Genomic DNA, 26312 nt, shown 5'->3' with positions numbered 1-26312 from the left:
CAGTTTTTAGTTACTTAGTGAGACTTGTTTTCCTTTATCTCCTTAAGGGGCAAATTGGAGACTTGGGTTTGATAGGAAAAGGGCACCCCAGGATTTGAAAAATAGGGCTGCCAGCTGCCTCTGGTAGAAGGCAGATAGGGAAATTGAATAATGCATCTTAGAAATGTTTATTAGCATTCTGATGATGGTAAGTGAGGGATCTGAAAGGAAATCTTCCACAAGTGTTGGTCATTTGTCCCCTGGTTAGGGAGGCTGATGTGCTTTGTGGGAAGAGTAGTTGATTTATCCCCCACTGGACACATATGTGTCTCATCCCTGATACTTAGCAAGGGACTCGGGAAATTCTGCTGAAGGGATTCAGTCATCATCTGCAGGCTTTTGAGGGGGGTGGGTGTGGAGCATGGATGAGCATTTGAGAAAAGCTGCAGGTATTCTCTCCATAACAACGCAACCTCACAAAGACAAGCTCACAATTTGATGGGCACTTAAGGATTTGCAGCTTCTTTGAAATCCATCCATGGACCCTCACATAGACCCCAGAGTTTACATCTGTAAGGCCCCCTGCGCATACACGTGCCCCCGATTCCTGCCAGACGCCTCTGCTTCCTTCTTGCTGAGCACTGGGTGCTGGTGCCAGGAAGGCCTGGGTTGGAGTCACATTTCAGGGCAACTTCTGTCACCCATCTTGGCTGCCAAGGCCCAACAAATGTGGGCTTTTTTCCCCCTAGAAATGGGGAAGATTTGGCAAAACTGGGCCTGCATTCCTTATGGCAACAATTAGCTGGGCTTGGTGTCTATGCCCGCTTTAGGTAGGGCGTGGCTGTCTGGGTTGTCATGGCCTCTTCCCGCCACCTCAGTGCTGGGACCAATTCAGTTCTGTTTATCACCCCAGTTGATCTGCACTTTTCTTAGAGCAGAGTTAAGTAAACAATTTTATCTCTGAAGATATACTGCATATCACAAAACACAAGTCTCCTCATACATATGCATATAGAAAACACTCATATACGCACATGTACATGCACATACCTGTTTGGCCCATCCAGGTTGTCTGCAAGGCATCTGAATTTGTGACCTGATCCTCTTCCTCCTCATAGGGTTGCTGTGAAGGTTCAGTGGACTGATGCATGCAGAGCCCTCAGCACAGTGCCTGGTACACAGCCAAGTGCTCACTCAGCACATCCAGCTGGTGTTACTAGTAAGTGATCCTTGGGGCCCAGTGGCATCTCCTCTAGTCCGCTCAGGATGGGCGTTGCTCGGGACTGGGGCGCCCTCTGGTGGCTACTCTTCCTACTCACACCTAGGCCCCACCGGAAAGATTTTAGGCTCCTTTCATCAGGCTCCCCTTCCCCCGCCACTCAGGGGGAGAGCCGGAGAGGTGGGATGGGAGAAAATGTTCCGCTTCCCTCACCATTTCCTTTGCCTCCTTCCTGACCTTGGGGAGGTTGGGGTCACTAGGTCTGGGGACAGGAGGAGACGCTTGGAGGTGGGGGTCCTGGCTGCGTGACTCCCATGGGTGGTACCTGCCCCCTCCCACTTGCTCATTCTCCTCCCAGAGCAGCAGATGCCCAAGGCCACCTCCAGAGAGGACGCAGGACAACAGGAGGGCAGCGCATCCACAGAGGCTCCCCAGGCTATTATGAGGTAATTTTATTTCTTTCCATTTCAGGTAAAAATAGTAAATACAAGATAATTTTAATAAAGGTAAAAATACATCATTTGGATTTTGTCGTTGTTCTCTGAACAGTGCTACCTACAGTACAATTTTTGATTTAGGATTTTTAAACCTTTTTTTTATATAAACAAATAGAGCGATTTTGCTATTAGGCTATCTGTGTTCTCATCTGGCACTTAAGAATAGATCACAGGTCACCTCCCAGTTCCTTTGGATGTATGTGGGTGGTGGGGAGGGAGTGAGCAGGGCTGCATGGGATGAGGCATGATGGCCTCATGGGCCATGAGCCATCCAGGATGGCTTCCTGGATGCAGACAGCGCTGCAGTCCGTGTGCAGTGGGAGGGCACGAGTGTGCATCCGAGATGGCCTTTTCCTGCGCTGGTCACAGGGACATATGTCACTGTGACTGGACTGAAGGTGTTACATGCATCGGGGGGGCACTTCCTCCCCTCCTCCTGTGGTCTAGTTTCTCACCCAACAGCCTAGATTCACAACAGTTCTGGGTCCAGGCAGGCCACTGGGCTGCAGATGTCAGCAAAGCTGGTCAGGACAGAGCCAGTTGGTCCCCTTAGAGTCCTAGAGGAGTGGTCCAGGCCCCTCCCGACCAGGGCTGGTGGCCAGGGCATTCCACCTGGCCTTGGAATGCTGGTAGAAGTCACAGGTGCTGATGCAGGCTGTTAAATGTCTTTGCCCTTGTTCACCCTCAGGTGGTCTTTGTTTAAGTTCTTTCCAAACTTCTCACTGAGCTGTTGGATGAGGTCCGCCAGCTCGCCGGTAGCTTGAGATTTCTCTTCAAGAAGCTCATAGCGCAGGCTGGAGATATCTTGCTTGATTTCCTTCAGTTCGCCTGCAAGGACAGATGAGATTTTGGTGAGATGAGCCCGCTGAAGGGGCTCATCCCAAGGGGCTCATCCCATAGGCATCTGGGGCGTGCATCCTTCCCACAGAATGTCAGGCTACTGGTCCAGCCCACCAAGGGTGGATGTGAGGGGACGGGAGTTCCGTTTTGACCTAAATCCCACTCAGCTTCTACCGACGAAGGACCATTCATCTGCTTAAGACCCCTCTCCCATTCCTGGTCATGCTCTCCATTAGGGGTTTGAGGTAGATGGAAGGATCAAGATCAGGGTTGTGAACTGCTAACACCTATTTTATCGTGGTTGTTAGAATGCTGGTTTTGGAGCCATTAGAAGCAGATTTCAAGACTCTAAGCAACACCCTTGTTAACTGAAACATTTTTTTCTCATTGTGCTCCATGTTTTGTTCCGTCGTCTCAGGGAGGAGAAACTCCCAAGTGTCTGAGGGGATCAGCTCAGCACAGTGGCTGCGGCTGTGGAGCCAGGCCTCCTCGCAGGGGCAGGGTCTGTCCACACCACGCAGGCAGCATCCCTCACCGGTGCACCACGGCAGGCCTGCCTTCTCCTCTTTCTTTAGCAAGGGACCACAGGCAGGGTCTTCCACTTCTTTCCACAGCAAACCATGTGGTTAGAAATCCACATGGGCCTGGGCTGTGGGAATCTTCTTATTAACCACAAAGGGGAATCGAAAGGTTCTCTCCTGGTTTGAGAGATACTGGACTTGGCTCAAGTGGGAGTCCACTGCCTGGGGTCACATTAGCCATACCTGTTTTTTAAGTATGCCTTATACACAGAAGATGCAGAGGTCTTAAAGGTACAGTTTGGCCAGTTTTGACAAAGGCATACATCCCCTATTTTCTTTCCATGGGGGCTTCGCCGGGCCCCAGTCTCATGGTGTGATTCTAGTGGCGTGAACCTGGGCAGCCCCTCCTATAATCAGGTACATTCCTGTCAATCACGTTACACGCTGTGGGGAGCTGGCTGCCATGACACCTGGCAGTTTTGTATTTGAGACTCAACGGTAGGGGTGGGTAGGTGGGCTGCCGCTCGGCTCCTAGACAGTGTCAGCCCCGGGACCATTCGGTCATTGCTGACCTGGAGGCCACACTGTGGATGTCCCAGGATGAAGCAGAGGGTCACTAAATGACTAGGCTCCTTCGGGAGGCCCCTGGGGCCCTGGCAAGGGAGAGACTTCATACCTTCACTCTTGGAGGAGGCTCTTTCTAGGTAGCAAATACTTGCCCCAGGTGTCTCGTGAAGATTAATTACCTGGTGTATGGTAATTTGCTTTTCATTTAAGAGTAACTGCTTAAAATAGACTGGAAAATAACCCACGCAGGGAAAATAATGTAGTTTGCAAACTTCAGTGTGCATCAGGATGACCTGGCACCCTTATCACGATGTAGACCCCCATGCCATGCTGATTCATTAGGTCTCGGTGGGCTCTAGATCCGCATTTTTATCAAGTGCTTCTGAGGTGGGGGATTCTTTGAGAAACTGCTGGCTGGTAGCTTCTGAGAGCCAGGAAGTTAGACAGGACAGAGCTAGCTAGAACCAGGACCGCCGCAGAATCTGAAAGAGGTGTACAGTGTGCTCAGGGGATGAAGAATTCGGGGCCATCCTGAGCTCCAGGGACATGAGGCCGACTCACGGCAGCCGTGACTGCACAAGGCAGAACAACTGTGTGAGCGGGGCTCCACGCCCTGTTGCTGGTGCTGAGATGGAGGCGCTACACACAAAGACTGGGGGGAGGCTTTAAGTCAGAGCTAAGGGCAGCCCCAGCTGATGGTCAGCCAGGGGACAGAGACCCCAGTCCTACAACTCCGTGGGCCTGAATTCTGCCAACAGCCCAATGAGCCTCCCCAGGGCCTCCAGACAGGGACGTAGCCCCACCGCCAACACCTTGACTTTAGCCTGGTGAGACCACCTCTGGCTTCCACCCTACAGCAAATGGATCCAATCGCTTACCTTCATTGACTTCGTCATTTTCTCTATCCACCTGGGCCTTCAGGACATATCTTTTTATGAGCCGTTTCATGATTTTCTGAAATGTGAACATAAGGAAGGGATCAAACCAGCCCAGCTCGTGTGCTGTAGGTGCGAGTGCCTTCCCTCCTGCAGAGCACCTGTCAGCACTGGGCATCCTCCCTTGTCTGAAGCCTCACTTTCGAGGGGTGCCCTGCCTAGTGGGGAAGGTTCCAGTATCTCTGGATTCAATACCACCTGAGCCCGGGATGTGAAAACAGGGTACTCTCAGTGGCAGAAGGCCCAGCCACGGAGAGAGACAGAATCACCTGAGATCCACGGGCACTGCTTGAGGGCCCTAGGCCTGCCTCTACCCTGGCCTTTGTGACCTTAGCCCATCATGCCCTCTTCTCGGGGCCTGAGCTCTGAAACACTTTCTTGTATTTCAACAACTGGTGCAATCACGGGGCAGTAAGGAAATCTTAGCAGGCCAGCCCTGTTGGAGCTGCCTCCGTCAAGCTGCTGGGCAGGAGAGAAGGTTCGCTTAGCCCACAGTCAGGACCAGGCACAGAGGACCAGTCCACTGTACTTTGGAAAATTCCTACCAGAGGTAGAGACAGATACAGCCTTGGGAGGGTTGGCCAAGATACCGCTTCCCTGACGTCTCACCACACGCCCCACAGTGTCACACTGTCAGTCACGCTGGAGGTCCCACTTATTATGCAGATTCTATAAGCCAAGGAGGCAGGAACAAACAGTTAAGAGCCACCAAGAATAGAGCCAAGTGTAAGAAAGACCGCAGGCGGTGAACTTTGGATTTTGCCGGCTAGTCATTCCAGGGTTACTGTGATATCGCAGGATTTAAAAATGTTCTGGTGGCCGAGCCTTCTGAATCTGTAGGAGCCAAGCAGCACCGTGAAGGGGGGGCTTCCCTGCTCCTCAGCATCCCTTCTGGTGACCGACTTGCCTGCTCACTCTGAGGACCGAGGGGACAGAGGTGGCATTTGCTAGGTTGAAGGGCCCCGAATTCTGTCCCCAGCTTTGCTGTGTGAGGTCAAGCAGGTGGCTAAGTTCTCTCTGACTCCCTGGGCTCAGGAAAAGCTTCTTGCAAGTAGAAGAGAAGTGAGCTGCCGGGATGCAGAGAGCTGGAGGATTGATCTCATTATTACCACCAACTGGTGGTCCCCTCAGGGCCTTTAATGGTGACAGCCTTGCCAAGGAGGCGTCTCCAGCCCTGTGATTCCATGACTCAGTGTCCCGGGACACTGAGCTCTGAGCCGGCTCATGTGGGCCACTTCTGCCTCTCCTCAGCCCCTGCTGGTGGTCCGCTTGGCTCTGTGGTTTGTGTCATGCTCAAATTTCAGGCTGAACGGTTCATTAGCGAGTTGCCTTCATGCTGCTCCTTCTCTGAGAGGCTTGGGTCTTGTCCTGTTGGTGGTTAAACTGCAATGCTAGATTTCTCACCAATGTTCTCGTAGTCAATAAGGCAGGTTACCTAAGTTTTAAGAATCTGTGCCTTTTGTGGGACTCAGTGATGTTCTTTTCACTTTGAATTGGAAAAACAAAACAAAATAAACTTTGTCCTGAACCAGTTCTCATGGGGGAAAACCCCCAACAAACCAGATACCCAAGTATCTGACATTCTTACTGAATAAGAAATTTGGAAGTATTCTACTGCAAACTTTCAGGCCAACATAAGACAAAGGGATCTAGTTAAAAGTTTGTTGCCTTTTTAAAGGAAAATGTCAAGAATTAGAGGTCCTTCCATTTCTGGATCCATCATTTAAACAGACTGTATATTTACGACGTAAAATTATAAGCCAGAGAATGGAAGTGGAGTGCTCCCTTTTCTGTGATGGAGCTGAGCAGAATCCTTTCATAGCTACGGCAGAAGCTGTCATCCTCCTGGCTTCATGTGCACATTGTGTTTTAGTGCAACATGATTAAACTGATGACTTTAAAAGATTTCATAGTATGTGGTTATTATTAAGACACATTTGTTGAGTACTTCCTGCAGCCCAGGAGTTGTGTTATCCTCCTTGACAAAATGACCTCATGGAATCCTCCCAGAAACCAAGTGAGATGGGGGTTGTCGTCTCCATTTACAGATGAGGTCACTGAGGATCAGAGAGCGAGGTGACTTCTCCAGGATCACACAGCCAGAAAGTGGCAGATCTGGGATTTAACCAAAATGGAAACCAAAGCTGGCACTTCGTCCAAGCTTCAGAAAAAGGTTAAGTGCACGATGGTCTTGGAGATGAGATGCAAGAAACTGGCTCCTGTTGGTCACAGGGGCCTTGGACCGCTTCTGGGTACCAATCTGTCCTTTACAAAGCACAAAGTCTTTTATGCAAGAAGAAGCCTCAGCTAGATTTCAGAGGATGGATTGTTAGCCTGCAGAAGAGGGTCACTGGTATGTCATTGTCCTAAATGCCCGAGGCTTGCTCTTGAACCCTGGCATGCTTGATCTGAGCTGTGGTTTCTGCAGACCTGCAGCTCCAAGGGGGGGAGCAGCAAGGGTTTGCTTTTAAGCATCTCGCCACAGATTAGGATTTTAGAGGTTTAATAGGGAAGCAGAATCACGTGAGCACGGCAGACATGCAGGGACCCTCTAACCTTCCTCCGTACCCCAGGAGTGACATGTACCTTAAGCGAGAACAGTGTGACCACCTGTTGGTTGCTTAGAGACTTGATGCTCTGATGAGGACCTAGCCTCCCCTCTGGCCTATGCATGTTAGACCACTTGGGATCTGGGGGAGCAAGATACCAGTCTCGCCCCCAGCAATTCTGAAATGGTTAGAAAATGACCAGAGTTCTCTTAACGTGGATGCTACAGAGGATCTCTGTTTGCAGAAAAGATGGACGTCAAAAGCCTCCCCTACTTCACTATGTGGAGGAAAAGCATGGTCCTTTGTGATGAGTTTGCGACCCTTCCTGGCCATCTTCCATAGAGTTTTCACTTCATGGAGATACTAAACTTTCCCCAAATTAACATGCCCTTGTCAGTGCCAACTTGGCCCACTTTGCCCTGAGGCATTTAGCAAGTACTGGAGATGAGTATATTCAGTGATCTTACTCAGGAAAAATAACTAATACTGAGGTGCCCGATGGGTAAGAATGGTTGTGACACCGAGACCCACATCCAGGGAGGGAGGCACACAGTTCCCCTGCCCAGACTCCAAGAGCCAGGTGGCCTCTGGCTGCTGCTGGTGAGGAGGGAATGGAAGGGACCGCTCTGTGCAGCCAGGGCAGCTGAGACAAGGAAGAGAATACACGTGTTGAACATGGCAAACCAAGTAGCATCCAGAGGAAAGCAATGCTGCCACCTAGGAGCAGAGAAATTGAGGAACATTTGGAAAAGAATGGACAAAATGGATCACAGGACAAGTCATTTGTTAAACTGGGGTTTATCAGACCCCAGAATGGAAGAAATGATTGTTGGCAAGCTGTCTATCCTGTTGGCTTTAATTTCTACAGAAAAGGCAAAAAAGAGGACTCCCCACTGGGCTTTGGGGAAGGGATTGCATCATAAAAGTTGGGGCTTTTTTCAGTGATGGACTGTGCCTACATTCTACGATTCGTTTGTGATGCAGCTTGTCTGCTTTGCCCATGAATGAAATGTATCCTTAGAGACTGAGTATATGAAGTCTGTACACATCCCAACAGGTGGACATGCCAGATCTTGGAACAGGTCAAGGGTAGCTTTAATAGGAAGCACACTTTGGCCATTTTGCTGGTATCATGGTTTTGTTCCATTGTTTGGTCTCATGTCCACAGAGCCCAGATTGGAAAAAAAAATTTACAAAAGCAAGGAAGAAATTTTGTGAAAAATGACAATTCAGACCCCTAGAAGCCTAAGAAAAGCAAAGCACAGAGAGCCTCTGAAGTTTGGAGGAACTGCCTTCCCTTATAACAGAGAGCCCTAAAAAGTTGAAGGAATGACAAGCTTAAAATAAACATCCAACGTGCTAAGTTTGAGCAATCAAGCAGATCCACTAGAGACGCAAAGGAAACAAGCTTAACAACTACACACCTATCAGTGTCGGGGCTTTTATCTTATCGGGATCGCTCTAGAATGTCTCAGAACCTCGACAGTGAGAGGCTGACAGCATACATGCTCCGAGAGATTAAGGCTGTGGGTGCAGCCTGGATGGTAAGAAAGAGGGCGTGAACTGGGTTCCTCACATTCTTGGCACTTTGGGAAGTTGCTTTGAGAGGAAAGCAATACAGCGTGGAAGGCCACCAGTGGGCCCAAGAAATTGGCTGAGCCATTTTTAGATCCCTGCCCAAATCCTTCGTTCTGTACTGGTTGCTGCCCCGTGATAGCAAAAGCACCTTCCGTTCCTAGCTTCCCCACAGGCTCAGATAGAGCTCTTCCCAGTAGCTGTCAGACACAGACAGGGCAGGTTCCGACGCTGTGAAAAGGAGTAAGGGGCCAGTGCCCTGGCAGCATGATGGGGTGCAAGAGGGGTGCCCTTCTGAGTCAGACAGATCTCACTTCAACCATCCGTGTGACCTTTGCCACGAAGCCTGAATTCCCTCAGCTGTTCAGTGGGGATTACAGATCCTGCCTCTCTCACATGCCCTAGTGTCTAGTCTGCTCCAGCTGCCTGTCTGTGTCAACTCAATGTTTACTCCTATTTGACCAGATGATAGCTCAGGAAGATGCCCAGACTTGACCTTGAAGGACTGAGCAAGGTGCGAATGTACAAATGCAAGATGCTTTCTGCTCCATCCACTGTCCTCTCAGCCTCCTCCCTCTGACGCCCACTGGCCCAGTTTTTCTGTCTTCTTGTGGCAACGATTTGAATAAGTTGCCCCAGGCTTTTCTTGCTGGATTCACAAAATACAGGGTGAGACTGCTTTCCCAGGCCATCAGTAGCCTGAAGCTGCAAACCGGCTAATCTGTGTAATCATAGCAGGAAGCTCTCTGGGAGACTGAGGGCTGCAGGGACTCAGCCAGTAATGATGAAAGACAGAAATGGGATTGCTCAAGACTGCTCTGGAACATGCCCTTGTTCATAAAGGATTCATCCTGGGTATAGACATTCACCACATCAGCTGCCTTCCTTGATGTCAGCTGCTGATTCTGCTCAAAACCCAGGAGAGATCTGGCCCTAATCTATTAGGGTTTTCTTTTCTTTTTTAATAATTTATTTCATTTTATTTTTGGCTACATTGGGTCTTCATTGCTGCACGTGGGCTTTCTCTAGTTGCGGCGTGCAGTCTTCTCATTGCGGTGGCTTCTCTTGTTGGGGAGCACAGGCTCTAGGTGCGTGGGCTTCCATAGTTGTGGCACATGGGCTCAGTAGTTGTGGCACATGGGCTCAGTAGTTGTGGCTCGTGGGCTCTAGAGCACAGGTTCAGTAGTTGTGGCACAAGGGCTTAGTTGCTCCGCGGCATGTGGGATCTTCCCGGGCCAGGGCTCAAACCTGTGTCCCCTGCATTGGCAGGCAGATTCTTAACCACTGCACCACAAGGGAAGCCCCTGTTAGGGTTTTCTATCTTTTCTGTGGCACAGATAATCTCTACTTCTCTCTGAGAAGCTAAGAAATAAAAATCCTTCCCCTGACCAAAGGATTTGTCCTGTAAAATAAATCAAAGCAGATCAAACTGGTCAGGTCCAATTTTGTGCACAATTAAAGACAAGACTTGCCCTTTGCCAATTTTTAGCCCATGTCATCTGATAAAACTATAAGTACTACAAGGGGTGAGCTGTTTCTTAATTGTACACTTAACTCCTCCTAACTGCACAGCTAGCTTCTGAAATGTGGATGGAGATTCTATTAGAGACCTGTGTCTGGAAGATGCTAAGTCTGTAATGGCTCTCTTGGGGATGGTGGCACCAGGGTCATATCACCTTGGCCTGAAGGAACACTCAGGACAGCTTCAGATTTACATCTGATAGGAAATGGTCAGCATGGGTAAAGCTGATGGTCATTGGGAGTGGGAAAGCAAGAAAAGTATGGCCTGCACTTTTATAATCAGTAACCTGTAATAACCATTTATCACTGGCTGATGCAAACGGATACAGAGATTTTTGTATTAATTTCCAAAAGCAAAGCAAGATCTGTAAGCATATAAGTTCTCCTAATTTTTATAACAACAGACTTTGCCTGCTGGCAGTCTAAGTTCAGGTGCTTACCGAAGACATCAATATCCACCTGGTTGCTTAAGACAGATCCCTGGGAGCCATCCTGCGTGCCTGCTTCTCCCTACCCTGCGCCCGCTGGTTTGCATCACGTCCCTTTGGCAATGCATCCCAAACGTATATTGAGTCAGTTTTTCTCCCTCACCCTTCTCACACTCCAAGTCGCCATTCCTTGTACCTGGATGACTGTCACATCCTCCTCACTGGTCTCCCTGCTTCCACTCTTGTCCTCACCGGTCTCTTCTCATTATAGCAGTTAGGTAGTCTTCTTAAAGCATAAATAAAATTTTATCATCTTCTCCCTCCCCCAAGTTAAACTCCTCCCACTGCCTTTCTAGGTCCATCAGAGTAAAATCCACCTCCCGACCTTGCTCCAGTCCCTTGATGTCGACTCTGACCTCATCGCCCTCCCCTCTCCCCTACTCAGAGCTCTAGCTGCTCTGGACCCACCAAGCTTCTCCCCTCTGGCTTTTGCTGATGCCCTTCCTCTGCCTGAAAGGCCCCACGTGGCTGCCTCCTTCTCATCTCTGAGGTTTTAGCTAACTGTCCTCTCCTTGAAGATACATCCACTGACAGCCATATCTAAGCAGGGGCTCCCTATTTTTCTCCATTTTAACATCTGATTGTTTTCTTCTTGGCACTTTTATCAATTTGAAGTTACATATTTATTTGTGTGTTTACTTGCTCATTGTGTCTCCCCCTCTATGGACTGGAAGTACCAGTAAGATAGGAACCACGTCTGTATCCCCAGGAAGCAGCATGGTGCCTGGCATACAGTAGGCACTCAATAAATATTTGTCGAATGAAGGAAGGAATGAAGCTGTGTTCTGGGGGGAGTGACAGAGCCATGTGACTAAATCGGTGTCTTAACGGAGTCCACTTCTGCCCATACCTGGGAAAGGGGTGGTTACCTGATATCTGGTGGGCTTGCTGTAAGTGTTATTTGCTGTCAGGTTTTCAGAATTCCTCATGCCAGCCTGGTAGCGAGTCTTCTGGGAAAAAATAGAAAATACATAATATATAATATATAATACATGATACATGATTGTACATACATACATGCTAGGACTTGAACAGGACCTGCATACGGGGCTGTCTCTAAAATGAGGACCCTCAGGAGGTCACTATACCCACTGCTGCTTGGCTTTCTAGAACATGTTCCTGGGGCCTCTAGTTCTGTAGGATGTCAGTGGGTTACAAATGACTGATTGGTCAGCTTTGTTTGGAAAGCACTCAGTTAAAGTGATGTGGGTGTCCTTCCTCCAAGACTCCCCAGAGATTTTAATATGCTAATAATTGAGAATCTCCAGGAGGGGGAGATAATGGGCAGGGAACCTTTCTTCCCAGAATCATAATCCAGATACTTTCTGGGAAGAGCTAATCTGCTTCCGAGTCCACTAAGGAGTCCCTCAGTGGGGTCCCGGCTCAGCCCGCAGGAGGAGGGGCACTACGGCCGGCCGGCCGCCCATGCTGGTGCTGCAGCTTTGCTGATGTGCTGGCTGATTCTGGAAAGCACGGGGTCCCTCCGGGCTCCTGACTTCCCTTGTATCAGGGGCACCATCTGAATCAAACACACAGCTCCCCCTCCCCCTCCTGCTGCCTCTCTAGCCCCATAAGTCCCACGCTACCTACCCTGAATTTAGAATTCAGCATGCCCATTTCAAGGTCATTTTCACAGCTTTTGGCCTTAGATTTGCAGAGTTTTATGAGGCACATCTTGATTCTCATTATGAGATAATAAAATGATTTAGGACTTGGCACTAGATTAAAAGGAGCAGGTAGAGTTCTTCCTTCATCAAAATAAGACAGCCAGAGCTTTGCTCGGGCAAACTTCCACTCCACATCTGCATCCTCCTGTGAGGCAAGGAAAATAACAGCACACCATCAGAGGCAGTGCTATCCAACAGACACATAACGTCAGCCACGAAGGAGAACCACACAAGGGCATTTACATTTTCTAAGAGCCACATTATAAAAAGTAAAATGAAACAAGTGAAATTAATATCAGTGATGTTTTTTATTTAATCTGATAGATCCAAAATGTTATCATTTCAACATGTAATCATTATAAAAATTATTTATGAGATAGCTCAGATTTTCTTGGCATACCGAGTCCTCGAAATTGGCATGTATTCTATACTCAGCACATCTCAATTTGGACTGGCCACATTTTGAGTGCTCAGTACATGTGGTTCATGGCTACTATATCAGACACCATCATGTGTTTCCTATTAGAAAGTGCATTTCTCATTGGTCAGAATGCTGTCAAATGATGTTAAGAGGTCTAGTGTATGTAATTCAAGGGGAACAACCCTGATGAGCTGGCAGGAGGTAGTCTGGCCATGCCCTCTTCCCTAGTGGTGGTGGTGGTAGATTTAAAGCCCAGATCTGTTACCTCTGGGTTGGTGGCAATGCCAGAAACACTGAGTGGGCCCCCCTGAGAGGTAGCAGGTGTGTGTTTTCTGTAGGGAGGCTCCTTGGGCCCCTGTCCTAGGAGGGCAGTCTGAAGCCAGGAAAGAGGTGTGGGGTTTGGAATCAGCTAGACCCTTACTAGCTGTGTGATGTAGGCAGTGGTCTTGGGCTTGCTCCTCTGCTCATGGTGATAGCTTGCTTCCCGTAGCCCTGAGGTCAGCACTGAATATGTGCTCTGTGAGCAGTGGGCTTTTCTCCCCACAGGCCCGAGCTACACTTCAAGGGGCTGTGAGCCCAGCAGGGGCCCACATGAGGCTGCTGGGATGTGCCAGGAGAGTATAAAGTCATTACCAGCAGGCTTGCTTTTACTGAGACCCCATCAGCACCTGGCCTGCTCTATGCGGACATGCTATACAGGTCGTTTAGACTGGAAGCTTTGTGAGGGCAGGGGTCGTTCCTGGTCTCAGCTGTACAGCAGAGAGGTGTGGGAGGGACTGCCAACCTGAGAGGAAGGGTGATGCAGTGGAGAGAGCACAGGCTCTGAAGCCTGGCTGGGTTCAAACCCTGCCTCTGTTCCTTACTAGCTGTGTAACCATGGCAGGTGACTTAGCTGCTCTGGGCCTCAGTTTCCTCATCTGTAAAATGAGGTCAATAATACCTACCTCATAGGCTCTTGTGGGAGTTAAAGAAGTTAATGCAGGAAAAACAATGTCAGATACTTAGTAAACCCTCAGTAAGTATTATTTGTATCTCCATAGCCTAATACATTGCCTGATGTTCAACCTTCAGTCACTCAGCAAACCTCCTACTATGTGCCCACCTAGCGCTCACCTACTGTGTGCCTGGCCTGTGCTAGGTAGGTACTGGGGATGGCAATCCTGCTCTCTTGGGACTCGCAGCCTGGCCAATGACACGAGTATGTTAACTCATCAGCTCTTTGTATCTAGAGCTGGGCTAAAAGCTGGGGGAGGCACTGGGTGCTGGGGGTCCTGCCCCTGGGGGTCAGGGAAGGCTGCCCCGAGGGCTAGCATTTGAGCTGAGATCCAAGGGGTGAGTAGTTCTCAACCAGGTCAAGTGTGGGTGGGCTGGGGTGGAGAAGAGTAGCAGTAAATTAGTGGAGAGGCAGTGAGAAGTGTAAACAACTCTTCTTAGGCAGTAAAGAGCAGGAGACAAAGAGGTTCAGAGCTGGAAAGTGAAATGGAGGGAGGATTGTTTGTAGTTACTTTTTTTTTTTTTCTTTTTTTTGTGGTACGCGGGCCTCTCACTGTTGTGGCCTCTCCCATTGCGGAGCACAGGCTCCAGACGTGCAAGCTCAGCAGCCATGGCTCACGGGCCCAGCTGCTCCGCGGCATGTGGGATCTTCCTGGTCCGAGGCATGAACCTGTGTCCCCTGCATTGGCAGGCGGACTCTCAACCACTGCGTCACCAAGGAAGCCCTTTTTTTTTTTAAAGATCAAGAGATGGGACTTCCCTGGTGGCACAGTGGTCAAGAATCCACCTGCCAACGCAGGGGACTCTGGTTTGAGCCCTGGCCCGGGAAGACCCCACATGCCGCGGAGCAACTGAGCCCGTGCGCCACAACTACTGAGCCTGTGCTCTAGGGCCCGTGAGCCACAACTACTGAGCCCCCGTGCCATAACTACTGAAGCCCCCGCACCTAGAGCCCGTGCTCCACAACAAGAGAAGCCATTGCAATGAGAAGCCTGAGCACTGCAACAGAGTAGTCCCTGCTCGCCTCAACTAGAGAAAGCCCATGCACAGCAACGAAGACCCAATGCAGCCAAAAATAAATAAATAAATTTATTTAAAAAAAAGATCAAGAGATGCATTTAAATGCTGAGAGGCAGGATTAGCTAGAGAGGGGGAGAGGGTGAGGATGTAGGTGGGGAGGGCTAATGTGCAGTGGCTGGTCCCGAGGAGGGGGGAGGGCAAGGGGGCCAGGGCGCATGGCTGGGGCTGCTCAGGGGCAGAAGGCCTGTCTGCCCACAGGAGGGCAATGGCAGGGCGGGGGGCGGGGGCGGGGGCGGGGCGGGGCAGGCACAGAGGCAGGCAGGTCCATGGATTCGGACGTAGGTGCTCAAGATCTGTTGAATAAATAAGTGTTTTCCTGTAAGAACTTACAAATACGTACTTCATTAAGGTTCATTGTGGCCGTGAACACTAGGCACGTCCCGGCAGCCGATCTCAGGGTCCTTGTACACGAATCACCAGTAAGACAGTGGGGACATTTTCTCTCACCAGACAAGGAGAAGCCCAGCGCCCAGTGGGCTGCAGTGGGCTCTCTCTGTCTCCTGGCACCGCCCTGTGGTGGATAACTTGACGTCATAAGCCGTGGGCTTGCTCACTCCTGCCCCAAACTAGTGGGCATCACTCATGCTAATCATGTGACTTCCCACGTTACGTTCATTTGGACCAACGCACAATGTGCTCGATAGGATGGGGCAGAACACCTGGGGCGAGTGCTCCAGAGACCCATGTATTCCAGGGACCATCTGCTTTCTCTTACATGTGGGGAAGCTGAGGCCCAGGAGGGCAGGGAGGGTGAGTTAGCAACAGCTCATTATCCACATAGGTGACCAAGTCTGTAAAACACTTAAATATATATATATGTATATATATATATATATATATGTTGTTTGTCTGCTGACACAGTGCTGTGTTTTCCTGTAGGTGGCGGGGTGGCAGGGTGTTGAGGCTGGGGGCTAAGACTAAGGCTTCACACTGGCTCACCTCTTCCTCTCTCCTCTTACCTCTTTTTCTTGCTCAGTCTACACTCTTGCAGTGCAGTGCTGAGTATACCACATTGTTGTATCCCTCCCTGCCTTGGCACATGCTGTTCCTACAGTTTAGAATACTCTTTTTTGGAGGGATTTTATGGACCAAAGCTTTCCCCTAAAATTCATATGTTGAAGCCCTGACCACAAGTATCTTAGAGTGTGATTATATTTGGAGAGAGGGCCTTTAAAGAAGTAATTAAGGTTAAATGAGGCTGTAAGGGTGGGGCCCTAATCCAATATGACTGGTGTCATCATAAGGACAGGAAGAGATACACAGAGGAAAGGCCCTGTGAGGACACAGCAAGAAGGCAGTCATAGGCAAGCCAAGGAGAGAGGCCTCAGAAGAAACCAGTCCTGCCAGTACCTTGATCTTGGACTTCTACCCTCCAGAACTGTGAGAAAATAACTTTTTGTTATTTAAGCCACCCAGTCTGTGATATTTTGTTGTGGGAGCCCCAGCAAACAAATACATGGAAGTCTTAATTTTTTCCTATACACAGGTAATTGCTTCTTATAAAAGACTTAAGTACAGAGGTATACCAAGCAAACGCGAAAGTCCTTTCAAATCTCCTTTCTTGTTTCACTCCCTTCCCCAGAGGATACCCTTTTTCTACCTTTGCTTTCTGTATCTGCACATTTGTATTATTATGTACATGAGATTTGCCTATGGATATTTTTCTACAGCTTGCATTTTTTCACTTAACAATATCATAGAGATTTGCTCTGTCAGCACAAAAAGGTCTTTCTCATTGTTTATAAACAGTATTTTAAAGTCTGTGCTATATCAGTTTATTTAAATATTCCTATATTGATGGGCTATTTCCAAGTTTTTCTTTTAATGAACATCTATGTAAAATCATATTTCTGCACAGATTTGCTGAGTCAAAGGGCCAGTGCATTTTATTTTGTTTTAATGTTGCATTTATTTATTTGACTTTTAATAGGTAGAACAATGGCATGATTTCTAAGCATAAGAGCATATAAAGAGAAAGCCTGTACACCCACCGTGACCTCTAACCCCTACCTCTCAACAGGCGCCCCTTGCTGTGCTCTTCTTGTGCACCCTTTCAGGTTATTTTTCTTTTTCAAATGATTATATGATCAAAAAGGAATATGTGTTCCTTTTTCTTCCTCTCTACATAGAGTACAATATATACATTGTTCTGCAACTTGCCTTTTTTCTACTTACCATTATAATTGGAGGTCTTTCCACATCAGAATATAGAGAAAGTCATCATCCTTTTTAAAAGCTGCACAGTTTCCCACTGTTCAGATCCATCATAATCTATTTAACTAGATTCCTAGTAATGCTCATTTAGTTTGTTTTTCATTTCTTGCTGTTCCAAACAAGGCTGCAATCAATAGTTCACGGTTTGTGCATTTTAGATTTTGATAAATTGCCTCCTGATATACTGTCTTGACTCCTTTGTCTGTCTAGCAAAATCAGTCTTTGAACGGCCTTCAAGTATCACCTCTGCAAGCCTCGGCGCCCCCATCGTCATGCACTCTCTCTATTCTGCACCTCCTACACCTTCTAGGACTTCTCTGGGTGCGCTGGCCCCATTGCACCGTAATTTGTTGATTGATGTATCTGTTTTCTCTCACTGAACTGAGTGAGAATCTCTTCAAGGGCAGAAATCGTGTCTTGGTCATCTCTGTTTCGCCAGTGCCTAGCACGGGCTTGGCATACAGTAGGTACTAAATAAATAACTCGGGAGAGGCAGAAGTGAATGTAGGGTGGAAGAAACAGTCATTCCCATTTGCCATGGGTCACCTGCATGCTGTCCTGAGGGGACACATGTAAAAGAGGAAAGATTCGTGACCCTGTTTCTTTCTGCCCTCATTGGGCCATTGCATGCATGGTGCCTGCCGTGTGTCATGGCGGGTTGACTGGAAGTGCTTCTTGGAGCGATCCAAGGAAAATGTCTGTTGTTTGCTGTTCTGCCTTCACATTTAATAACACATGAGCTTCTGACGTCATTACCCTCATTGCTGAAAACAGCAACGCAAATTAAACCCAGGAAGAGAGAGCATTTTCAATTAACTGGTCTTACCTCAATTTCCTGATACGAGTTGTTGATCATGGCTATTAGCATGTTGAGCAGCACGACCACCATGGTGACATTATAAACACCGTAGAGAACATAGCCAATGTTCTCGATGAATTTGTGGTCATATTTCAGCACCACCGAGATCACTTCAGACAAGCCAAAGATGGACCAAAATAAGGTTTTGAAGCTTTCTTCAACCCTACAAGGAAACGGACAGTCCTCTCAGGTGGTTTGCATCTGCTGACACTTCTCACAGGAGAGATGCCACTACCCAGACATCAGTGGTTACCCTGGAGTAGGGCTGGGGCTGCTAGCTGGTATCTGTACTCTGAAGTCATGAGATATTCAGGTTTCTAAGAAGACTTTGAAAGAACATGGTAAAGGGTAGACTCTTTCTTTTCCATTCAACCCTTTTATTGGGACTCTTGGCTGCAGCATCAGTTTTTATCTTGTTGCAATTACTTAAACATTTAAAATTAACCACCAGGGCAAATGTTTGCCCTTGTAGGTTATTAGCTTCAGAAAGCACACTCTTCCTTCAATAGTCTGTTGAGTGTCTCTTCTCAGACTACCCAGCCCCACAGGAGAGGGAAGAGGATGGTGTTCGCTAATGGAGCCAGCATCATTGGCGACTGGGGCTTGCTGGGCATTTGACACAGGGCAGCGCACTTAAGCCCCATGACCACCTCTGTGGTAGGCTGGCTTATTCCCTCCATTTGACAGATGGAAGTACTGATGCTCAGAGCCTTCCACGCCTTTCCCAGGAGCACTCAGCTGGCAAGTGGGTGCAAATCCAGGCATGTCAGAGGTTTTCAAAAGTAGGTCCTTCTAACCACTATGCTTTACCACCATCCTGGCTCTGGGTAGTGAGGCCAGCCACATATATTGGGTGCTCTAAACTGGGGATGAATTTTCAGGAATCAGAGTGATGAGTCTGATGTGTCCATGTTGATCCAATTCACCATGTAACTGCCCAAACCTCACCCTGCAGCTCACTCAAGGTAGACACTGCATGTACTGTAAGGGCTGCCCAGGGAAGAGCTGGCTTTTAGGACACTGCTTTTTGACACTTGAGATTATCAACTTACCAAATACACTGGTTTTAAGAGTAAGGTCCAAGCACGTTTCACAGTCTATACTTTGTGGCTCTGACCCTATATCAGGTTTGTGACACAGAATTCAATTAGAAAGCTGGATTTTGGTTGGGTGGTTTAGAACATGCCTGTGTGTGATAATATCTGAATGGTTAAGTGCAGGTCTTTTAGTTTGCATCCAGAGTCTGGGTCCTATTATGAGAAAGCACTTTCTTTTTTCTCTTTAACATTTCAGATTTTTAGCACTTACCACAAATGGCCAGGATTAGCTAGATCTCGGGAAAAAAAAATCAGCGTTTTTTAAGGATTGGCATTTATTTGACAAGATGTACAAAAATACTAGTACTTGTCACTTTGGCTAAAAGTCCAACACTGACTTGCATGAATTTTCAGCTCTCCTGTGTGAGAGAGTACGTGTGTGTGTGTGTGTGTGTATGTGTGTCTAGCCAGCTGTTTGCTCATTCCCTGTGCATCTCAGAGTCTGAAAACTGAACATTGAACTGAGTTTTTGTTGTCATTATTTGTTTTTGTTTTCTTTTAATCTGTGAGTTGGGAATATTTAATTTATCTTAGTTTTAGTAAGAAGGAATTTAGTTAGGGGTTTAGAAATAAAGACTGGGTATCAAGCTATTATTTTAGAGCTCTAGCTCCTGATGCTATTCTGAGAAAGGAGGAAACTTGTTTCCTCACTTGAGAAGCAGCATCCATTTTGTGTGAAAAAGATGCCGCTCAATGTGTGGGCATGATTCACTGCAGGTATTACCTTCCATTAAGAAGCAATCTTTTGTTTATCACCCTAGTGGAAGGGAACAGTGGCAGAGAGGATCTAAAACCACTGAATGAGCCCCAAATCAAAACTGAAAGGAGATGGCAGGACATGATTTCTCTGACACTTGGTCCCTTCCTAGCAGGGTCAGGTGAAAACCAGAGGACACGCTGTCCAAGGGAGGGGCTGGGCAGACAGGTACTGGTCCAGGATAATGTACCTACCAGGAACAACTTAAGAAGTGGATAATACATCCAACTGAGGGACATTTAACAGAAATTCATTTTCCCTTTCTTAACTTGGAAAACCCCCCAAACCTTTGGCTGACATAAATGAAGCAAGCAGTTCTAAGCAATTCTAGAACACATCTAGGGAATACCTTCTGCATTTTGATGAGGGAAAATGGCCTAGATTCAGCATACGTTTTGTTCTCATTTGATTCTTGCTATGAATTTTGTTACTAAGCTGTGATTTATCCCTGGTGCCTTCCCTTAGGCATTCTGTGTTAATAATCTGGAGGGGACAGAGCCAGCCCACTAAGCAGTATGTGTTCCAGTAAAAGAAGAATATTTACAGATCCCTAAACCTATGCCTTTGCCCCTCCTCTAACACCCCACCTCCACCCCCAAGGCTTGGAATGCTGATCTGTTCAGTTTGTTGTCTGGGTGTCAGACAATCTTCACACCTGTTTCATTTCTATTCTATAGCTTCAGGATTCACCTCTGGACTTGAATTTGGTCATGACCTCTGGGAGAATCTAATTACAAGTGGCCCAGACTCACTGGGATTGCCTGAGTGGAAGTAACCCCCCTCCAAAGCAATAATCCTCTGCATCAGGCTGGGCAGGAAGGGATCTTAGCCAAACTATGCCTTTTTAACAAACTCTTCTAAGTTCTTTAGGGAGTGTCTATAGCCCTTGCTTCCTCTTATCATGGGGTGAAATGAGTTGCAGTAACAAAGACTTCCTTTAAGGAAAAGCTAGGTTCATTGTCTTGGATCATCCATAATGGCTAGATTCACTATTGGGGTCTCTGGGGACTTTCATTTGTACTCATGCCCCGTGACATGAACTTTCAGTGGACTAACTGAATAGACTACTTTTGCTGTTGTTGTTGTTTCTCAGAGGGGACATTATGGGCTGAGTTTATGTCCAGTTAGCTGGGCTAAATGGTAAGCAACACACTATTTTATCCATAGCTCAAACCATCTAACTAAATAAATTCTAAATGGAATTGAAGCATTTAATGCTTAAAAATTATATAGTCAAAGCCAGAATAAAATATTAGTAGTTATATAATCTTGGCCTGGGAGATGTTTCAAAACTACAGAGGGAAAGTTTGAAAGATATGCTCACGTAAAACTTTACTTGTAGATATTGAAAACATATTAAGTAAAAATATAAGGCAAAAAACTGAGGAAAGGATTTGTATTTGCAACACATATGACAATGGATGATGTCTTTCTTATATAAAGAGCTCTTATAAATCAATATGAAATGACAGACATCCTTGTTGAAAAATAAAAGGAGGACAAAATCTTTCAGGAAAACGATGCTTTTTGTGGTGACAAGAGCTCCACAAGTAACTTGATAGGTCAGGTTAGTGGTGTCTTCTGGTTTAATATGTAGTGGGAAATAAGTGAAACGTGTCCTCACTGCGTTGTGTTACATTGACCTTGGAAACCTATAATAATATATGCTTAGAGAGAACGCTGGCCTTGGAGAGGAGTGAGTAGTACATTCCTCCTCCCAAGAGCTTGGGCACTGGAGCAAGCCCCAATGTCTTGTGAGGTAATGATGCTCTCTGAGTCATGTACCAGTCATCGCCCATAATTTTCAGGAGCTATGGGATACAGGGCATGGTGCAGAAGACCAGTCACTGCAGGGGTCTGGGACTGTCTTTCAAGAAGAAAGTATCTTGCAGTTGACGTAGATGATATTCACCATGAAGCCACTTGTCTCACAAAAAGTCCCCGTTGTCAGATAGCTGGTCTCTAGGCTAAATTTGAGATTCTTTACTGATAGGGATGGTGGCTGCTGGTTCCATATCCTCCTCCCACCCACTCTGGCTCTCTACCAAGTTTGCCACAGATTCCTCCAATTGTGTCAGTCACAGGAACCTTCACAGAGATAGCCGGAGGAGTAAGAAAGCAAAGGTGCATACCTGGTTCAAATCCCAGCCCCATCATGTACCGGCTGTGTGAGCTTGGGCATGTTACAAAACCTGCTTGAGCCTCAGTTTGCTTATCTATGAAAGGTATAATAGTACCTTATTATTAAGTTGCTGTGAAGATTAAATGGAGCAACCCATTTAAAGTGTATAGTAAGAGTCCAATAAATGGTACCTATTATTTTTATTCATGTGTTTATTTGCCAAACATTCACGGAACTCCAACTATGTGCCAGGCACCATACAGAGCAGGACGCAGGGGCCATAGAACTTGTTTGTCTCTGTGGAGGTCCCAGTCTAAAGCAAGCCCACTGGTGTGAGCCAGTGCTATAAGGCTGTGGGCAAGGATGCTCCGGTCGCTTTGCCCTACCCAGGAACACATACAACCCCATCAACCTTCAGGTGCCTCCACACAGGGCTGAATGGAATTAACAATTCAGCTGCGTACTGACTTTTCTGAACAAGGCCCGTTTTCCTTCCTATCTGCAAGGATCATCACCAACCCTTGATTTCATGCAAATCCTCTTTCTGATTTCTCCAGCCTGTGCTGTCTTTGATTGTTTGACTTCTGGCTTGCAGTGGAAGGGGCTACGGTTTCATCAATAGGCCACCCTAGCATAAGAACTACTCCTAATGAAGTCAAAGGGGAAAAGTGCCTGAGAGTGATGTTGAATAGACCGTGATTCACCCTCCTCTTACCGGGCGGGGGTGTGTGTGTGTGGGAAGGTTGGGGCTGACATATCATGCAGAAGGCAGGAACGAGGTAATCCGTTCCGTTCTCTACCAGGTCTGTCTCGCCTGGATAACAGGACTTTAATAACAGGTTGTCTGAAGAGGCAGTTGTGTATGGGCCTCAGAGAACAAACGGATTAACAGGGCGAGGGTTTGGGGAAATTGTTATGGAAATTGCTGCTGCTTCAGGATGCCATGAGGCCCTCCCCTCAGCGTTATGGAACTCTGCCCCCCACCCCAAACAGTTCAGTTCAGGGTTACCTACCCAAATCTGCAAGTAGCAGCCTCAAATTAAGCAGGAGGAATCAGCTCCTGAAAGGCTGTTTTCTCAAGTTCGAAGACAGTAGCTGGCCTTGAGCTAGAGTTCTGCTGAAGCAGAAACAATGCTCACTTGCCATCCCAGTGGGGACTGCTAGAAGGTGCTTGGAATCTAGAAAGACCCCTGCACCAGGGCTGTGCTTCTCTAATGCCCAGACGTGGAGACTGAGAGCAGTTGGGCCAGCCTTGAGGGCAGTCAGGGCAAGAGCATCCAATGCCTGAGGAAGTCTGGACCTCACCCCCGCCATGGTCCTCTGAATCACCTCTTGGTTTATCCTGGGCCCTAAATGAGGCGTGATTTAGACGGTCCAGAAGTAGAAGAGTCTGGCCCCAGAATCAGGGCCAAGGAACTGGGATGCACAAAGCCCGGATTTATTCGTACTGAGGGTCCAACTCTCCCACTGATAGCCCAGTTGCTCCTTTAGGGGAGAGCTATATTTTCTTCCCCCTTGAAACCCCAAACCTAGTGCAGAGCCTGGCACACTGAAGGTGCTAAATAAATTCACTGTCCTTTGAATGAATGAGTCCCCATTGCATATTTTGACTCCCTGTTCCTGATCCCAGTGTTGAGGTGAGGCTGTTGTAAAGCAGAGTACAGTTTCTGGGTTTAACTGTGAGCTTTTTGCTAAATAACTTTGTCTCACTGTGCCTCTTTTTTTCTAGCTGCAGAATGGGAAAACAATAATCTCTACTTCACAGGGTTGTTGTAAATAAGTTAATAGAATGTTTGTGAGGGGTGCATAAAACACTGCCTGGCACAGTGCCTGAAAGACTCTTATACCCTACAATCAATTCTCAGAATAATCCTTTAAAAATATGAATCAGATCCTGCCTCTCTCCTTTAGCAGCTTTCCATAGGCTAACAGTCAAACCTAGTCACCCAGCCAAGGCTCCCCTGACCTCACTCAGGCTCGCCCCTCACTCGGGGTGCTGTGCCCCTGACTTTAAACTTAATTGTCACGTGGTCAGGTCAACCTTCTCTGACCACGTCTGAAGGAGGTCCGTTTCTAATTATTCTTTTGCATGACACTTTTATTTCCTTCCTAGCTGTCAGCACTTAAACGAAGATGTTCTTATTTGTCTATTTGTTTATCATCATCATCATCATTATTATTATTTTGTCTCTTTTCCCTCTTTTCCCATTCACAGACCATTGTGACCTCCACAAGGTCATGACTTGCTCATGGCTCCGCCATCAGTGCCCAGAACAATGTGTGGCCCACAGTGGGGGCTCAGGAAACATCTTTTGTCAATGAATGGTTGAAACTGGGAAACTGAGGCACGGGGTGATGTGGTCTTAGCTTGCCTCAGACCCACTTAACAGCTGTTTTTCTGTTAATATTCTAGAGCGAACCCTGGACAGTCCAGTTTCCTGTCACTGTCACTTTGAAGAATGACAGTTTAAACCTTATTCCCATCCTAGAATTGAATTTTAGTGAATAAAAGGTCAGAATTTCCCCGTTTAAGATGCTACACTCAGTCTGAGAATAAGATAGAGGACTTGAGTCCCTTAAGGATAAGATAGAGGGGAGTGCCTGCAAATACGCTGTGAAGGCCTCATCCAAAAGAGCACATTTTCTATGTACCATCAGGTCTTTTTCCTCAAAACTTTGTGGGCTTTCAGCCTGTTTCAGAAGCGCAAAGGTACCAGGCTTTTAAAATTCATGTCATGAATAAACAAGAGGAGAGGGTATAAATAAACATTATATGATAGTAGAATGTCTGCTATAATAGGTATAATCATTCTAAAGTAGCTCAGGGAAAGATCTATATTTTTATCACTTATTGGAGAATTATGTGAAGATAAGAATTTACATTAGACCCAAACTATCTTTTTGACACATAAAGGTCATTTCCAGATGCCCAGCCTGTATGAGCCTGACCTGGGCCACAGCATTGACCACTGCCATCTCCTCCACATCAAGTCTTAGACCTCTCTGTGCTAGTTTCTCCACATGAAAATGTGCATGAAGAGTTCTCTCATTCCCCCCAAACCCTTATGCCTAACTTGAATTCATAAGATGAAAGGTGAGATTATAACTTTCAAATATGCTAAAGTATGATGATAATGCTTCTGTGTCAAGGATGCCCATATTTCAACACGGACCCAGGATCCTGGGAAAATCTCTCCTCATTAAAGCCCAGGAGGCTGACTCCATTCCACATTCGCACCTGCAAACACAGTCAGCATGCTCAGCACAGAGCACATGGCAGAGGCCACGGTCCCATGATGCTGTGCTGATTTCTCTTAACTGGCCATTGGTTATAGTGAGTTTTATGAGGGCAGACAGTATAATCCAGCCTTGGCTGCCCTAGTGGAACCTCCTCTGCAGGTGAATCCTTGTTGGGGCTGTGGCCCTTTGCTGTCAGAAGGCCCCTCTGGCTCATCACTCCCTTCTGGATGTTTCTGGGCCTGTATGGCTCACCTGACCATCTCCCTTTTCTCCCTTCCTTGGGCCAGGGAAGTTTCAGGCTCTTCTGTTTGTAAAACACAACATGGCATTTTTAGCTTAAGGGCCCCATTCACCCCTTCAGCAAGTCTCTGCTTGTCCCTTGGTGCTGAGGATGGGCCCTCTTTAGGGCCCCACTGCTCCTGCAGTCCTTTAGGATATGGACCACTTCACCCATGCTTCTGGGAGGTAGATCTGAGTGTTTGACTTCAGCTCTGCTGGGTATGGGTCCTGGGGAAGGTCAAAGCCCCTATATCTTTCCTGAATCACTGGGACATTGCCCTCTTCCCCATCATGCTCTCCTTGATTCCCTCCCCACAGCCTTTTAGGGCCTTACCGATGTCAAAGCCTGGAGACCATCCTCCTTCTCCCCACCTCTCCACCCCCCCCACGACGTGCAGACAGTCACCGTGGTTCATCCACTCTAACCTCAGCCTCCTTCTCCATCCCCTGTCCACAGCCTCTTCATGGATCTATCAGCTCCCTTTGGAGCTGCATTTCCTTCACAACATTTGCTCAGTTGTAAATGAGCCCTCATTCCTGTGACTCTTTGATTAATATCTGTCTTCCCAACCAGTCTGCAAGTTCCATGAGGGGAGGAATCCCGACTGCTTCTGCTCATCATAAAACACCCAGCACCAAGCTCGGGCATCCCCTCCCATCCTCTCCCATCCCTTCCAACCCATCCTTTGCACTGTTGCCACAGTGCTCTTGCTGAGGGCAGATCTGACCATGCTTCCTCTTTTTAAAAAGGCCTCATTGGAGACTCTAGCACCCTATTGGGACTTACTTAAAAGACCTTCACAATTTGGCTCCTGCTGGATTATCTGATTGAATTTTCTGCCATTTCCCTAAACTCTCACCTAGTTGCCTTTTTTTTTCTTCTTTTTACAAA

At 47.4% G+C, this 26312-nt stretch overlaps 1 protein-coding gene across 1 annotated transcript in view; it reads right to left on the bottom strand.

Moving 5' to 3' along the window:
- Window positions 1-2353: 2353 nt before the first annotated feature.
- The window catches only part of TRPC7 (transient receptor potential cation channel subfamily C member 7), a gene marked incomplete at both ends in the record, with an annotated part of 130040 nt that continues 106081 nt past the window's right edge, over window positions 2354-26312 (bottom strand). Inside the window, 5 exons of the mRNA XM_079701773.1 lie at window positions 2354-2523; window positions 4502-4577; window positions 11561-11641; window positions 12282-12503; window positions 17893-18088. Coding sequence (XP_079557899.1) covers window positions 2354-2523; window positions 4502-4577; window positions 11561-11641; window positions 12282-12503; window positions 17893-18088 — 745 coding nt within the window. The remainder of the gene's footprint in view (window positions 2524-4501; window positions 4578-11560; window positions 11642-12281; window positions 12504-17892; window positions 18089-26312) is intronic.

This window comes from Hyperoodon ampullatus (genome assembly GCF_949752795.1).
Source record: "Hyperoodon ampullatus genome assembly, chromosome: 4".
Lineage (NCBI taxonomy): Eukaryota > Metazoa > Chordata > Mammalia > Artiodactyla > Ziphiidae > Hyperoodon > Hyperoodon ampullatus.
Note: the sequence above shows the minus strand (reverse complement) of the source record. Positions and strands in the feature narration are given on the sequence as shown.